Here is a 17,503-nt window from a genome sequence, read left to right on the forward strand (position 1 = left end):
GAGTGTTTCAAAGTATTCACAGTGAGCTCCAAAGAGTTTCTGAAAAGAAAATATCTACAGCGAGATGAAACTGGTAGGTGAAGTCGCCATGACAGAAAATGTATAGCTCCAATACATATTTTGTTTTAGTTTATTTTAATCACTTAAATTTATACAAAAATGACTAACAGTCGACATGAGTCTAAAAGTATGTGATGTAAGTATTTAAAGTGTAAATTGCATTTTTTTTACAGAAATACCCAAACTGCAGGAATTTCTGCAAGAGCTCAATGACTGTCACTCAGTGACATTAAACTATGTGTCTGGAGCTTATGGGATTCTCTCTCTGATTCAAGGGGCGAGATGCAGGGAAGTGGTAAGATCAAGTAATAAAACCTCTTTCATTGTGTTTAATCATCTGAATTGTTATTAATGTTTCCAGAAAATAATAATATTCATAGTAAATAAGTGAATTACACTCAAATGCATTGAACACATGGACTAATGGAGTCATTACTGACTAATGGAGTACCTACATCTTAATGCCAATTAAATACTGGAAGGGTCTACATGTAATGTCACCCCTAAGAAAATGTATCTGTCAAGGTTGTTGATTTACTGAAGTTGGGTTACTTTAGAGAGGCCGAATAACCACAGCAATTAAAGGGTGTTCATACTCAAGACCAACAAGATTTCATGAGTAAATGTGTGTTTGATTTCAGGCTGGAAAAAAGAAAGAGGTGTGCACAGAACTTGAAGAAAACATGAGGCAGGAACTTGAAAAAGTCAGAAAACCCATGGAAGAGGCTTCTGAGGCTTTTGAAAAATGCCTTACTGAGGGGGTTGAAAATTCAAAACGTTCATGTGAAGCAAAGTTGAAATCCATCTTACATCCTGTATGTATTTTAATTACACTTTCATCATGATGATTATGATTTTGAACTTCATATGAAAATGTCTTTAAATATGTTATTTCTGTTTTGTTTCAGAGAAAGGCTCGAGGTCAGAAAGGGGCAGTAGGTAGCAGTTTTCACAAGACATTAAAGTATTTAGTTGAGAACAACGGCACCTACAAAACAAAAAAACAGAGACAAATAAATGTCAATGAGAAGTTAAGTTCATGTCTGACTGACAGCATCGATGAGGAATTCAGGAAGACCTTCCCGTAAGAAATTACTTAATGAGGATATGAAACCCTTTGTTGGCCCATTTGCAAACTATGCAAAATGTCTAGAATGAAGAAATTCTGCCTCACATTATAATGTAATATAATGTATTTCTATCTAAGCTGGACAACTGGACGTGCTTGAGGTTCTTAAAGATGTTTCACCTCTCACCTGAAAGGCTTTTTCAGAAGCCTTTAGGAGAAGCTTCTTCAGGAACCTATTGGATGAGAGGTGACATGTTTTTAAGAACCTCAAGCAAGTCCAGTTTCCTGCGAGATTCCCTGATCTGGATGACTGAGAATCATCAAAGACAGCATATTTATACAAATTATACATAATATGCTTGTTAACATGTTTCAGAAATGAAGGGAAATGTGGACCGTTCTATGGAGCCATCAATGCGTTTTCACTTGACACAGAGAGGCTGATACAAAAGTACAAAGAGGTTGAACTGCACCTGACTTTTCTCCAGACAGAGGTAAAACATGTTAATATTATGTTATGTTAATATTATTGTCCTATATTCCATATTCCAATAAGGCATATATATATTTATGTATATATATACATACATATGTATACATACATATATGTATATGTGTGTATGTATATATGTATGTGTATGTGTATATATATATATATATATATATATATATATATATATATATATATATGTGTGTGTATATATAAATATGTGTATACATATATATGTGTATATATGTGTATATATATATGTATATATATATGTGTGTATATATATGTATATATATGTGTGTGTATATATATATATGTATATGTATATATATATGTATATATACATGTGTGTGTGTGTGTGTATGTATATATATATATATATATATATATATATATTATATATATATATATATATATATGTATATACATATATATATGTGTGTATATATATATGTGTGTATATATATATATATATATATATGTATATGTGTGTATATATATATATGTATAAAATATGTTGCTCTATACTCTCTTTTCTCTCTTTAAGGAGGAAAAGATTAAGATGAAACTCAACAAAAAAATCCAGGAGCATAAGAAAACAATCTTCAGCAGTCTGACAGGGACAATCAAGGCAAACTTACGTGACTGCTATAAAAGTAATAAAGAAAATCATGATATATACAAACTGTGACTATAATTCATTCACTCATCCATTCATCATGTTTGTGCAGAAACATCATGTTTGACAACAGTTTCCTCTTTTATTGTAGAAGCAGCAGAATTTAGTGGAAAGGGCTCACTGGAGAAGATGAGGGAAACCATTGAGAAGCATGTACATGAGTCAAAGGACACCATGTTTGATCAGGCTAAAGCTAATATGTTGATGCAACTGAATGACTTGAAGGTTTGTTATATTTTTTATATGAAACAGAATGATATAGTAAAATATGTTGTGCTGTACATGTTTATCTTTATCCATGATTCTAGGTCATCATCTACATGAAGGCTTTTTCTATATTCAAGTGGAATATACATCATTCTGAAAGCTGCTTTTACTGCTGAAACACTGCAGTCATTGTCATAACTGTGCAATCATTGATACTATTATAGGCAGAAACACAAAACCTATGTAGGAATGAACTATTTTGCCGAATCTGAAAACAGTTAATTGTATGATTTAATAACTGTTGAACAGAATATTTGCCTGTGTTGGTGATAATTAATGATGAGTGATTTTGATGCTGCATTAGGAGAATATCCTGGAAAAACTGGAGAAAACCCTGAAGGAATCAATGGAGTTGTCACTCAAGACAGATGATTACTCAATCCCCGGTAGGGAACATATCAAATTAAAAGCATTCATGTAGATCACTGAGAAGTTTGTAAATATATTACTGAAATTAATAAATAAGCAGATTTCCGATAAGGCTTTTATTTTACACATTCATTCATTCATTTTCTACCGCTTATCCTCTAGTAGGGTCACGGGGGGGCTGGAGCCTATCCCAGCATCTTTTCGGGCGAGAGGCGGGGTACACCCTGGACAGGTCGCCAGTCCATCGCAGGGCAAACACCAACCATTCACACTCACAGCCACACCTATGGTCAATTTAGAGTATCCGATTAGCCTAGTCCCCATTTTGCATGTCTTTGGACTGTGGGAGGAAGCCGGAGTACCCGGAGAGAACCCACACTTGCACGGGGAGAACATGCAAACTCCACACAGAAAGATCCCACGGCCGAGCCGGGACTCGAACCCGGAACCTTCTTGCTGTGAGGCGACAGCGCTAACCACTGCACCACCGTGCAGCCCTTTTTACACATTTAGTTTGTATTTTTATTTTAGATGTTGCAGCAGAGCTTGACCTGGTGAAGAGACACCACAATGAAGTGATCGGCAGCCCAGATGAAGAAATGTCACTACTTGGGTAAAACTTTTGTCAAAATGTCTCCATAATGTTTTCTAAAGGCTGTGGATTATGAGATGTTTTTATTCTGAATTACTTATTATTCTGAATCTGAATTACTCTAGCTCTGATCCACCCGGCCCATCCGCTGCTCCGAGTCTGTGACTTCCGCAGGTACGTTGTTTATCCAAACCGAGCGTTCAAACAGATGGTAGGAGTTTGTGTTCCAGTGTGCGCAGCTGTCCTCACATTTGTAGGACAAATGTTCAGTAATGGTTGATGTGATTTGTTATCACTGTTCAATGTCACGACTCTGCTGTTAATCTCTCTGGTGGATGTTTCAGGTTTGCTCAGTGGAGAGAAGCAGCAGAGGCCTGATGACCCACTGAATGTCCCTGCAGGCATGAGGTCTCGGGATTGGTTCCCAACCATGTTCAAGTTTTTATTCTTGTTCTTCTTCTTGTTTGAGTCTTCGTTTGTTGTGTACTTTGACTTTTTTTTTTTTTTTGCAGATTACATGCAGAGATTACAGATTTTTTTGGTAGGACATTTTTGTCATTAACTGAGGCAGGTGGCTGATATGCAGAGGTCCACAATCTGATTCCATCCAGGAACATTGTGGTTTACATGGTACATGTCTATGCTGCCAGGCCACTATGATGCCCCAAAGGCTTTGTTTTTTAATGATTGAACGGTCTTTATATAACACATTTTCATGTTTTACTGTCATGATTTTATTATATGACTTTAGTGTTGGTTGACTGGGAGAGGAGTGCCGCTGATTTTATGATTGTTTAAATTAAACCTTGAAGCTTGAATACGAGGTGTCACATAAAATTTAGGCTTTTTAAGTAATGATCTTGTATTGAATTGTTTTTCATTCTTAAAAGTAATCTGCACTGACTCTAAATGCAAATTTTTTTCATATAGTATACTGTACGATAAAGCTCAATAAGGTTCTTTTTTGAATATAAAGTGCTGCATGTAATTTCTTTGTCATTGTAAAATGATATAAAAGCTGCTCTGTTCAGCAATTCTGTTCTCCCTCACAGTTCTCCCTTCTCTGTAGAAGAACCCAAACTTGACCTGCATATCTCTGATACCTGACCTGCCATCAACAAAAGATCAATAGCCTAGAGAAAGAGCAAACATGGAGGTTAAATAGAAAAATGTTTAATCAGAAAGAAATATATGTGCGTAACCTCGGTCATTTAATTATTAAATATCCATGGAAATTATGATCTGTTTCTTGATTGTGTTGAGTTATATTTAATAAAATTGTATAATGAGTTATATGTGCAAAATTAGACTTAGTGATTGTGTTGATTCATTTTAAGAACCTGTTAATAATAATGTTTAAGAAAGTGTTAATGATAATGTTTGAAAGATGAATAGAAGTGTTAAATAGTTATTAAAATAGATAGAGAGAAGTGAAAGCACTGAAGCTAACTAGACACAGATGGCTGTGAAAATGAGAAGTTCCTTGATGAAAAGAAGGTTTGGTCAGCAACAATAAGAGAAACTGATGTTCTAAAACATCCTGTACACTTGGTCCATGATCTGAGTGAAGCAATAGAATTTATGACATTGGGGATATTTGCGTCATGTAGCCACATTCTTGTGTCACAAAGCTGATCCTGCATCTGTCGATCTGTCTGATTACAAATGTAAGATGTCTTTGTAGTGATAGTCACAAAGATATGAAAACCCCAAATTCCATTCACATTTATTTTCCAAAAGACACAAAACCAGTTTTGAAATATGGCACATACTTGTGCTCTGGTGCTAATCTGATTATTTTTGTCTTATTTCACAAGCAGAAATACATTTTAAGTTCAGGATCCTTTGATAGAAAGCAACTTTTATTAAAACAAAGCTAAAAAAAAACTGTGAAATGAATATGAGTCTGTGTGATCTCTGGATTCCTACTTTAGCTGCAGTTTATTCATGAAATAAGTTTTTCAAAGTGGTTGTGTTATAATTATGAAATTTATTAAGCTGTCAGCCCCACCCACCCTGTAATTACATTTTATAGAACGCCCACATCAACTTACAGCAGGTATGATTGTACAGAGCCTGTTGATGGCAAAAAGTTGCTTTGATACAAAAAGCAAAACAAAACTGTCAAGTAGCCAATGTCAGCTTCATTTCAATGTGTAAACAGGTGTGTTAGGCAGTGGTGGTTGGAAGTACTCTGCTGCTTTACTTCCATGAAAGTACAAATACGTCAAAGTAAAAGTCCTGCATTTACAATTCTATAGAAGTGCAGAATCAGCTAAGTACTCGTTCTACAGACTAACTGATTCTTAATATTGATGCAACAATGTATAAGTCGCATTTTACTATTGAATATCAGATAGTTTCATTTACTGTTTATACATTTTGGGATTGTGAGATGTTTAATGGCGTACAAAAAAAGAAAAGTCTGAATGTTTGTGCCACGCTATTGGAGTCATTGTGGTGCAACTGTTGACAGATTGTTTAGCAATGCAGGTCATTACAACACACCAAGGAAGGACAAGTCGTCTGAAAATGTTCTTCTTAGAGGATAAAAGGAGTAAATGTGTGTAAGTGTATGGTTGCCTCTCCCTAACACATACAAGCAATATTAGAGTCACTGCAGAGCTACAGCACTTGAAGCAGTAAGGCCTAAAATCATCATGAATCAGAATCAAGAAAGTTCAAATAATTTCACAATTTATTCCAGTCATAGAAAACATGACAATTTGGCATTTTAAATAAAAAAAAAAAAAAAAAAAAATAAAAAATTAGCACAGCAATGTCAGTGAATAACACCACATTAAATACTACTGTCACAGATGTATAAAGTCTACCGATTTCTTAATATGTGGTTTGATCATTTGTTCACATTAATGTTCTGGAGTCTAACCCTTATTTCCTTTATTTACTTAATGGGAATCAAGGGAAAATCTTTAGAGACTTTGGCATGCATTTCATATGAAAATTTAGTTCTACTCAACAGGGAATGCCCGCTGTGCATCTCCTATTATGTGAAGCTATATTAATGTAACAGCGTGCCAGTGTGTGAACAAATACATTTAGATTTTCATTAGGCATTTAATTTAAGCCAAATGTTGAAACACACTGAAATGTCTCAAAGTACTGTAAACTCAGCACTGTTAAATAAAGAAACAAAGCACAAATTGGTTCTCAAAGCCCTTAGACAGATAACTTAAAATTAATAAATTATACACACTTAAAATACATTAGTGAGTGTCAGCATGAAACTGATGTTTGGAAATTCACTTACAATTATAAGCACTAGAAGTTTATGAATGCATTTGGTGAATACAGGCATGCTAAAATATTACACATAGCAAAGGCATAGTTCTTAGGCACAGATATATTTTTTTACTTTTTTCCCTTTAGCTCTGACCTTCTTCTAGACTGCATTTAAGTACAGATACTTTTCTTTTTCTTTCAAAAAAATGCTTACTCATTAAGTGTTCCAGCTACATGTGTTACAACTAAAAACTATAGCTACAACAGTTAAAACAATGGCATTGTAATATTGTATACAATCATTTGAATTTCAATAAGGTACATTACAGACCATCAAATTGTTAGCAGCGCTTACTGGAGTTTCAGTGGTGCAGTGTTGTTATTAAAAGACTAAAAATTCAAGTTCACAGGTCAGGAGATGTTGAGTCACCTGTTAACCCAGAGAGTGCTGCTTTTTCAGGCTGTCTGAGCGCTTGACCCTCTCCTCCGGGGTCTTTCTGTACCAGCTCCTGTGAGGAAACAGCCAGTGTCGTGCTGTGATGACTTTAAAGACATCAGTTAACGCTGAAATCATACGATCATGTCCACTGCTGACTTTAGCAGGAGGTGATTAAAATGGTCGACGTTAGATTTCATTATTTAAAATCAACAAAACTTGACTGTTGTGCAAGTTAGTGAAGTATGATCCATGAAATGGAAACAGCGTATGAAAAGTTTCCAAATGTTGAACATGGTTAAACTGAAAGAAGTATAAACTCACCCCTGGCGGTTCAGCTGCCCTGGGACAGGAGAATTTTGGCCTTGGCTTGGCTTCAGGACTCTGAGAATGGAAAAAAAACAATGTATTTTGGAGAACTGATTTTCTGGGGCCAATGAACCCAAGATTATACCTGATAAAGCACACTACCAGAAAATATTAAGCACAAAATCAAAAACAGGTGAAACAAAATCTCACAGCTGTGTTTGGTACCTGTTAGTAGTAGGGCTCTTTGGCTTCTGATGCATCTTCCTAGCCTGCGCTGGAGATTCACCAACTCTGAAGGAATTACAGAAAATAAAAACTGCTGATCACTGGATCTCAAAACATTAACTTTTAAAAGACCCCATATGTTATGGAGGGCGGTGTTCTTCCTTCCCATCTTACCTCTTTTTCCTGTCCAGAGACCTCTGTGTGGCCGCAGACAGAACCATTCTTTCCTTGTGGCACTTGGTTTTCTCCTGCAGGTTCGACATAGTCAGGAAAGAACACAGTTTATGATAGGCGTACTGACAGTGACAGTATAAGACAAGGGATGTTATAAGGCTGCCACACAAAGGCATGAATGTCTAGATTTATACCTTGGTGAACATTAAACAGATTATGCAGACAAAAGTATGGCTGGCAAGCTCAGAAACAAACCCCACAAAAAGTGAACCTTCTCCAGTGCAAACTCAAGTTAGTTTTTTAGTTCAAGAGACAAAAGAGTGAAAATATGTCTGTACTTTCTTTAAAAGAATGCCACAACCTTCATCTGATTAAGAATGTCTATGTGATTGATTATTGGCCCGTATTTTCTGGTTACCATGTCTCGCAGCTTCCTCTCTACACGGAGCTCCCTGTCCTGCTGCAGCAATGCTAATCGATCCCCCAGAGGCATTTCAAAGAAGATGTCATGGATATCATAAAGGGCTGCACGTAACTGTGGGACGAAAGAGATACATGCATATAAATACAAAGAAAGATGGACCTCTGCTGTTGATAGACAGTAACTACACATTCATACCTGTGCTCTTACTCTCTCCTGCAAAGAGAGATCTTGTGCTGAGAGGCTGCATTTCTTCTGCGGAGCCTCAGTCTGGAATGAACGGATGAACTCCTGTGTATCCTATGGACGGATACAGTATATACAGTACACATTCACAAACATGCAGTTGTTTTTCCCATTCACTAACACAACTTATTAATTAATTTATGAAATAATTCCTCTTACACCCGCATTGGTGTTTTTTTGTGTGTGTATGTTCTTGTGTGTGTTTTAGTGTGTATGTAAGAGTGTAATCTCACCACTATGGTCTGGTGCAGGTGTTTGACCTTCTCTGTTTTGAGCAGTCTGCGTGTGAGGAAGCCACGAGTGATGGCGCCAATTCGACAGAATGCCCTCTGCTGCTCTGGTGTCAGAACCTGGAAATCACAACAAGGATGCAAGAAGATGGGACAGGAACAGCATGTGAGGACAGGAACAAAGAGACGGTTTGAAGAAGTGAGGTCAATCTATTGTATAAACACACACGGTCACACAGTGAATATAAATGTCCAGACTTCACAGATCTTGCAGACTTGCGGAGTTAACAGGAGTGTTCCTGACAAGTCCAAAGGTGCGTTGGGCTACCCAAATCCACAATTCATCAAGGGGGTCACAAGTGGACTTTCTGCCGTCTTCCAGAAAGTCCACTTGGGGTGCCAAATACACAAAACTTTGCTTGGAATATTACCGACAGTTCATGGCAATATGGATGACAATGTAAAAGAAAGGAATACTAGGAATAATAATAGTGTACCATATTTATTATTGAGGACATTTGCATTGTACATTTGTTTATATTTGTAGTGAGGTTGTTTGATTGAGTGTGCATACACAATCCAGTAGTAATTTGGGTCTGACTGTTACAATCGGCAAAGGTCGGTTTTCATTTACCTACAATTTGATGTTTCTCAGTTGAGGGTTTAATGGATGTATTAGCAGTGTTTAGCAGCTCACCCAAAGAGAAAATTCTGTCTCTGTTATACTATGTGAGGCAGCAGCCCAACACTTATCTTGCAAAAATCATCAGTGTCAATACTGTAAAGCCACTTAAAAATGTGTTACACACACAGACACACACCCACACACAAACACACACACATTCACTCTTTTCTACTAGGATATACCCACCAGACTTAGCCTTGATCGAGGTTTGCTAGCTGCCCAGGTGGGTCCCCACAGATAAACTGGAGGCTGGACAGAGGGAGAGCACACGCTGGAGCTGACAGGACTGGGAAAACCTGGAGAGAGAAACAAATCTTTCGATTGAAGCATACAAAGTTCTTTAGTAGTTACTGCTGTTGTGATCAGATTACGCCATGATTGCAATTTAATTATCTTGTCTAAAACATGTCAGTGTGTATCTCAGTGTTTTAAAAAAAATTACTGCAAAAAGTAAAGTAAAAACAAATGTAAAATAGGACAGTCTTTTTTACAGTCTCGGATGAAAAATGTTACATTCTGGTTCTTTCTCCTGCCAAAATTACTGATGCTCCGTGTTCATAGTTGTGTATGGCTGTAATGACAGCAATAAAAACAAAGTAACTGTCCTTTACAGGATATTTAACTACAGTATAACCATTATTGTTCCATCCTTAACTGCAATACAGCCCACTCATCTTTCACTTCACTATCTTTACTTTTTAAATTTGGCATAACTTGGCAGTGATGCGGAGCAGAGTGCCAAAGTCCAGCTGCTCCGTTTTATGACCATATTTTGTTAACATTTGCTATCTATAACTGATGAGGTTCATGGCAACTGTAATTGTTGAACGCCTAAAAATAAGAGTTATACCTTGTTTAAATGTTGAATGTTTAAGTTAGTAAAAAAACCTCTGGCATGAGTAAATGATCTACAATATTCATCTATCACTGAGTTTAGTTTAGTTTAGTTTAGTTTATTTCTGTCATTTTCCTACTTATAAAACTCAAATACCCTGGTAGATAGACAACAAATAAACAAATAAACATAAAGTTTTTCTAGCACTACAACAAAAGATAAACCAGAAACAAAACAGGACCGAAAAGGTGTAGGCTGAAGCCATAGCTTATTACACCTACCCTTTTTACATGCTGAGCATGCAGTCTCTTGTCACCACTGTTCTCTAATACAGTGATAAGTGAACTTGGTGAAGTGGTACCTATACTGTGTCCAGGTGATCTCTCGGATGGTGTTTGGGCAGGGCTTAGTCCTGGGCAGGAGGGGCTCACAGCAGCAAAGCTGTCACTTACAGACCTACGATTCCATCCACAAGCATCTCCACTAAGAGGCAGCACGCACCCCTGCTCCTTCAGTCTTCTCTCTGTCTCCTCAAGCTCCTGAACACATGCAAACAGGTACACACACATCCCCCCATACACAGACACACACACACACACACACACACGTACATGTCACTACTTTTATTTTATTCATATTCACGATTTAAAAAAAACACAGACACACATACAAAGTGCAATATTATCTATTTTTCTCAAGAGCAAGCAGAAAACAAAAAAACAAGAGAATAAATGCACACTTCTGCACTTTAGTTGCATTGCAACTAAACAAAAAAGTACATTTAGTATGTTTTCTTGTTGCTTTATTGACAATCTGTAAATAACAGATACAGTATAATACTGCACAAAAATACAAGATTTTTGGTCTCTACTTCTATGGCAAATAGATATGGTGTGATTCCATGTGCTGACCAGACAGAGGCGCTGTTGCTCTTTCTCCTGCTCAGCCAGAAGCAGTGACATCTGCAAGGCATGCTCCTCCTCCAGACGCCTTTGCATGTCCTCTAGAGCCTGAGCTCGCCTGTGGGTCTCCTCTGTTGATGTGCACAAACATGCACATGTAAAGTCACTTATCTTTTACCTTTTAAAATGTTTTACCACTTTCCTTCACTTTCTCTGCCTCTCTGTCACAAAATATTGCCTAAATGCTGCAGTAGAAGAAACAGTAATTTCAGTGGCTATGACAGAATTGAACTCTTTAGATTTTAGTAAATACAGTGTGAGAGAGACTCACCTGTCTTGCTGGCCTGTGTTTCAGGTGCATTTCTGAGGACTGTTGATGTGATCCTTCCATTGTTTGGCCCCTGAGGATCGTCAGGCTCCATCCTGAGTGAGGCCTGAGCCAAGTCAAGAGTCACACGGGGCCTCAGCAGAGAAGGTGAGGGATTCTCTACCTCATATGACTGGTTTAAGGGGGCTGCAGGGGTGCGCCGACTTGAAGCCATCCATGTAACTCCGGCCATAAAACGAGGGACTCTTTCCTGGCTGCGGTCTATGTGTTCAACTCCAGATGGGTAGGTATGCAACTGGCTGTCCAGAGTGTGGCAGCGCCGGCGAAACCCTGTAGCAAGATGGTCATGGTGTCCCATCGGGCTGGGCACTGAGGCACTAATGGGGCTACAGGTCTCATGCACTGGACTGCTACCACAGTGACTGGATCGACGATTGCTACTCCTGCTAACAAAACCCCCGCCTTCACTCCCCACTGAGCCCCAGTGATCGGAGAACTTTGTGGAACCTGTGAGAGCTTCTCCCCAATCTGCCATGCAAGCACCTTCCACTGACCTTCCTGGGCTTCGGGGGATAAGGTCTGCTGGGCCAATGGGAAACGAAATATGGATATTACCTGTAGAAACTGGGCGCGGTCTGCGTCTCCGTGCACAGGGACTAATGCTGGACTCTGGACTGGGGAGACGAGCATACTGGTCAGGTAGACTAGGTGAGAGGCAGCCAGACTGTTGGAGACTGGGGTCATACAGAGTTTGGTGCTGGATCTGGGTCTGAGGTGTGCTAATAGGACTGTGATGCAGGCTGAATCCGAACTCGACACCTGTGTCCCCCATGGGACTACAGCTCTTATTGTCTTTGTCAGAGACGGTCTCAGACGAGGCAGTCCCGCTGACGTTCTGGACAACTTTTGACCCCTGCTGACTCTGCTCTCTCTTCACATACTCTCTTGATTTCTTAAGAAGGCTGTCCAAACTAATGTCATCTTCTTCCTCCTCTTCCTCCTCACTCTCCTCTTTCCTGTTCACCTTCACTTCCCCCACTGCCTTGCAGCCATTGAGGGTGGGGGTCTCAGAGCATGGAGTGGCAGGCCGATCATTTGTCTGAAGCCCAAATCCAGCATCTCTGGGAAGTCCAGGTGAGTCGGTGACCAGGGTGTAGCCACTGACTGTTGCAGACTTAGAAACTGGCAGCTTGTCAACCTTGTCACTCGTTACTTTATGTATCTGTGCAGAGATAATAAGTAATGATGCTGAATCATCAAATAAAACAAAATCTAAAGTAGCAATTAAGAATTACCAACTGATGGTATTATTAGCTCTATTTTATTAGAATTGCATTGGTTTAAAACTGTTCATTCAGCACACTGACCTGCAAACAATTAAATGAAGAAAATATAGTCCGGTGTTGATTGTCAACTAAATGTTAGGTGCCCAAACTGTAAAAGTCACTGATATTTATCCCAACATTTTAATACATAGATCAGTCTGGACTGTTGATGTTGGTTTTTCAGTAAAAACAAATATCCATCCTTGAATTTTACTTGTAGTACAAACACATCACCATGTCTGTAGTTAGACAGAATCTATAGTAACTACAGACAATAAGTGACCAATCACATTTATTGAAATACCTGGAATTTCATCACTAGAGCAGATTTGCAAGTTGATAATATTGCTTTGGATGTTTAGTTGACAAAACAGGGCCACAAGCAGGTAGCATAGCATAGCCTACTGGAGAAAGTGTTGAGTCAGACAACCTGTAAGTCTGCAAATGTCACTAGAGACTCTGAGACAGACTGTAATTCAGTTTTTGTGCTATATTGTGGGACTGACAGTCAGACCTATTTAATATTTTAAAATTTTAGATAATATCTGTTTATGAAAGTGGCAAAACATTTGCTTTTCTGAACAGACTAATAAAATCTATGATGTATAACTGTCATAAGAATTTGGACTTGGCCTATTACCTACTTTTTCTATAGAATGGACTGATTTTGGTATTATTTTCACTTATTGAATGCACTACTGACCTCAGCTTGATCCAGTATGACCTGAACACGGGCCATAAACTTGTTCCTCTGCTGGTTCTGCCTGTCCAACTCCTGCTGGACCGCCCTCTGTCTGTGGCCACACATCTCCTTGCGCTGCTCTGCACTCAACTGGAAAAAGAAAATAAACACTAATTCAAAGCTACAATTAATACAATTTCCCACTTCATATACTCAAGCAATATAGAGAAAAGATTAGTCAAGAACTCTTTATGATGTGGTTTCCAATAAACAAAATGCATTTAATAAGGGTTGATTTATTTTCAGTTCACACAATCACCTTTATTCTAGTATATGTTTGTGTCTCCTTTGTTTGAGTGGGAAAGAAATCTGCCACTGTCCTCACACTGCCCTCTTCACCACCTGGCTATTCCTGAAAACTAATTTTGTCAGCAGTTACCAGGAGATAGATTCTCCTGACTAATATCAAACAGCCTTGATGTTCCTCGTCATCAATTACCTTCTCTCTTTTTCCGATGCCGACTGCTGATCTAATTGGGACTAGTCAGCTGATGTATTTTAGATATATTATGTAGGTCTCACAAGGAAATGTGTTTTTCCCTAAATGTTACCTTTAATTGAATTGAAAGTATTTGAGTATTTTTCACTGCACATCTGTGTTTTAGATGGGTATCATAACGTCCTTCTAATTGTTATTGTACCTGAAAAGTGTAAACTATGCTTCCTGTTGCCATGCAGCATAGACATTAAAAAACACAGCCACAGCAGCAGAGTGACAGATACACAGACTCTTTCGGGAAACCAACCAAACATTTTGTCATTCAAAAGCAGAGCCATCTTTCTTTATGATGTTTACCATCTGCAAACCTTTTAAAAACACCCATTAGCTATGGCTTCTGTCTAGCTACATCTTGTGGTGTCCCTTTAGTATAAGTTCAGATGCCTGTTTATTTCTTCCTTACCAGTGGTGAAAGCACAGCTCTTCCATGGAAGCGGATGACAGAGCAAGCCTTCAGGGAACACAGTGGCTCACATGCCATCTTCTTATACTTCCCCTCTCCCTGCAGTATGGCCAAACTCTGCAGGCAGAACTCCTCATAGCTTTCCATCTCTGGACCCACACATCCACACTCTGAATAGGAAACACACACCATGTAGCCTCGTCACCCAGCTGTTAAATTAGATGGAGAGTGTGGAATTAGATGGACATCCACAAGTCAGTGAATAGGAGAGCTTAGGATGCACTGGGTGTGGATCACTGGAGGTAAGAGTCTGGGATCATAAGTGGAAGAGCAGGACAAATCGCCTCCAACAAAAGAGTCTCTGTCTGCCCTAAGTGTTTTTATCACACTCATCACATTCCTGCCATTCCTTTCCATCAGACCTTGCTGGTGACTGACATCCATTTCCGCGTCTAATGGAAATGTGTCTAATCGATGCAATGTTTCTATTTCTGAATTGTCTTTTAGCAAATACATAGTATAAGATCCTGCACAGACAGGTAGTGTAACACAGGACGTTAGCCTACGCGCACAGATAATGTATGAAATTAAAACATGGTGTGTTGTGATCGCTATAGAGTTCATCTGTGAAAATTACCATTCCTCGGTAAGGGTTTATTCAGCCTGGTGTCCTCGATGCTGCCACTATAACCTAGTGGTCTGCAGTCGCCTCATTACAGCAGCTACCCCACATTGATTGATTACAGCTTAGCTACACAATAAAGGTGGGAATCTTTTTTTTTTTGTACCCGGCTTCTACTGAGCAAGCTTTATACCGGTGGTTTTGACGGTTATATCTAAGAAACCCTCGGTTTTCCAGCTTCTTTTAGTACAGATGTTTTAGTACAGATGTACCTTGGCAGAATGACAGTTGATAAACCCGTGCCTATTACTCGTAGACATTTACTTACCTTCACAATGGATGAAAAGCGATATGTCCTTTCCTTTCTCCCGGCGGCGACACTGACAAACGTCAAATAGAGAAAGTAATTGGCGATAATAACGTGAACCTTATATTCCTCCTCTCAATCTCGGGGCGCCCACCACCACCACCATCATCACCACCATCATTTTCAACTCTTCCGGGCTCCAACAGCGCCTCCTAGCAACAGCACGCGGGCCACGTTCCCATACGGTACACGCCACCTCTTCTAGTTGCCTTCTCTGAAGATTCCATCAACAATTTTATTCACTCGCAGGCAAATAAGTGATTCTAGAGTGTTGTAAAGAATGTTTTTTTTCAACTGCTGTGACCACGCAAGGCAGGGAAAAGTTTGTAAGGAAACAAGAGCGAATAGTGAAGGATGAAATGGTGAGAAAAATGGAACGAGATCTTTGTCGAACAGTTACCTCAAATCACCTAATTTGTGAAAGATTTAATAAGTAAGGCTTCATTTTCACTCCCCCTATTTAGCATTTTATACATAGCATATAAACATTTCATTTCACGCTGTAGTTGTACGCAGCTACGGGCACATTTCTAAATGTTTGTTAATCTACAGTATTTGTCGACAATTATGACTTCTCTAATTAAAATATATTTTGTATTGCTATATCATTATCTGTTTATACACTAGCCTTAACTTATTAGTGCTCACAGGAGTTATACATAAATAAATACTTTACCACGACTACATTATAACGTGTTATAAACCATTTATGTGTTTATATACTGCTTACTACTACCGGTTTTTACCATCGAAAGGATAGTTAAATATTGTTCATTACAAGTTTAATCCATAAGGACCATAAAAAAAATGTGACGGGCCACTCTCTGTAAACCCAAATTAATTTAAGGACTTGCAAATTCAAGTCACTAATGCTTGCCTTCAGAGTAACTTCTGGGTCTGCACCCATGTATTTGAAATCAATAATACAGCCTTATGTTTCTCCTTGGCCACTGCTTTCCTCCAAGGAATGTTGTCTGGCATTGCCATTCCTGCACACAAGGCATCCATGGTCCAGACTGTTCTCATCTGTGGTTCCCCAATGGTGGGAAAAGCTACTGAATGCTATCAGAGGAGGGGCGTTCCTCTATCTTCAAGAATCTCTTGAATACTCAAACCTTCTGAGAGCACCTCCTCTCCTAACACCCTTAACACCCTAACACGTCTAACTAGCACTTACTATGCACTTTAGGTGCGCTTCTTTACTTGATCTCCTTGTACTTATTAAATAGATGGAGTACTTACAAGTTCCAGTTGGCGGGTTTAGGGGACAAGGGGGATCAGTTGAGAATTTGAATTGGACACAGTGTATTCAACAAATGGAAAATATTTTCTCTAAATAATTCTAAAATAAAGTATAGCAAGTCTGAAGCTTATCTGTCTGATTTTACACTGCAGAAAGTTGAGGCCATGTGCAGTTCTACAGGCTGTAGTGGGTACAATGTACCATCCAGGTTTTCAATAAAATGCTTTTCTATCTTTCCGTAATATCTTTATTATAATGACACATAACATAGTATCATGACAACAAGCCATCACACATTCCAACAGTTGCAAGCAAAATTAAAGTTGCTGCTTTCATAACTCATCTCTTGAGTGCACAGGTGAACCTGAATATGTAGGCTTAGCAATGCGCACATTTTCCTTGTTGTCCTGAAGCAGATCGTGAATGTCACTTTCTGTGAAAGTGGTTTTGGAATCCTGTCACAAAAGTTAAACAGTGTTAGTTGTCATATGATAGGTTGTCAATTTATTCTAATTACATAGATAATACTTTCTCAATCTGCAATATACCCACAGCCTACCTGAAAAGACTGGCGTTTCACCCCTACACATGCTGTGGACTGCTCATAACACAGGACTATGTCCAGATTCTTTGGTTCTTTATTCACCAAAGCTGCATGGAACTGGTCATAATGAGAATCTGAACGGGAATTCACGAAAAAAAGGTTCATTAAACTGTAAAAATTCAATCACTGTGCAAATTC

The 17,503-nt window shown here is 38.6% G+C and overlaps 2 protein-coding genes across 4 annotated transcripts in view; one reads left to right on the forward strand and one right to left on the reverse strand.

The window, feature by feature from the left end:
* LOC130184728 (nuclear GTPase SLIP-GC-like) overlaps positions 1–5,139 on the forward strand; it is a 20,716-nt gene extending 15,577 nt beyond the window's left edge. The window contains exons 18-24 of the mRNA XM_056400767.1: positions 1,506–1,623; positions 2,167–2,275; positions 2,390–2,523; positions 2,870–2,951; positions 3,466–3,547; positions 3,652–3,700; positions 3,871–5,139. Of these exons, the coding sequence (XP_056256742.1) occupies positions 1,506–1,623; positions 2,167–2,275; positions 2,390–2,523; positions 2,870–2,951; positions 3,466–3,547; positions 3,652–3,691 (565 nt within the window). The 3' untranslated portion in view covers positions 3,692–3,700; positions 3,871–5,139. The remainder of the gene's footprint in view (positions 1–1,505; positions 1,624–2,166; positions 2,276–2,389; positions 2,524–2,869; positions 2,952–3,465; positions 3,548–3,651; positions 3,701–3,870) is intronic.
* A 1,079-nt stretch (positions 5,140–6,218) lies between these two features.
* LOC130184485 (centriolar coiled-coil protein of 110 kDa-like) lies at positions 6,219–15,647 on the reverse strand. Of its 3 annotated transcripts, none has more exons than XM_056400417.1 (14): positions 15,480–15,647; positions 14,530–14,699; positions 13,589–13,717; positions 11,564–12,782; positions 11,242–11,363; positions 10,692–10,869; positions 9,682–9,791; positions 8,814–8,930; positions 8,533–8,634; positions 8,332–8,448; positions 7,914–7,987; positions 7,740–7,805; positions 7,530–7,589; positions 6,219–7,312 (listed from the first exon to the last, which is right to left on the reverse strand). In XM_056400417.1, the coding sequence occupies exons 2-14, from the start codon at positions 14,674–14,676 to the stop codon at positions 7,174–7,176; spliced, it is 2,580 nt and encodes an 859-aa protein (XP_056256392.1). In that variant the 5' UTR covers positions 14,677–14,699; positions 15,480–15,647; the 3' UTR covers positions 6,219–7,173. The 3 variants fall into 3 exon arrangements, with proteins under 3 accessions (XP_056256392.1, XP_056256391.1, XP_056256393.1); XM_056400416.1 differs by having other exon boundaries at positions 6,220–7,312; positions 14,530–14,738; XM_056400418.1 differs by having other exon boundaries at positions 6,228–7,278; positions 14,530–14,738.
* Positions 15,648–17,503: the final 1,856 nt, after the last annotated feature.

This window comes from Seriola aureovittata, chromosome 17 (genome assembly GCF_021018895.1).
Source record: "Seriola aureovittata isolate HTS-2021-v1 ecotype China chromosome 17, ASM2101889v1, whole genome shotgun sequence".
In the NCBI taxonomy this organism is placed as follows: Eukaryota; Metazoa; Chordata; class Actinopteri; order Carangiformes; family Carangidae; genus Seriola; species Seriola aureovittata.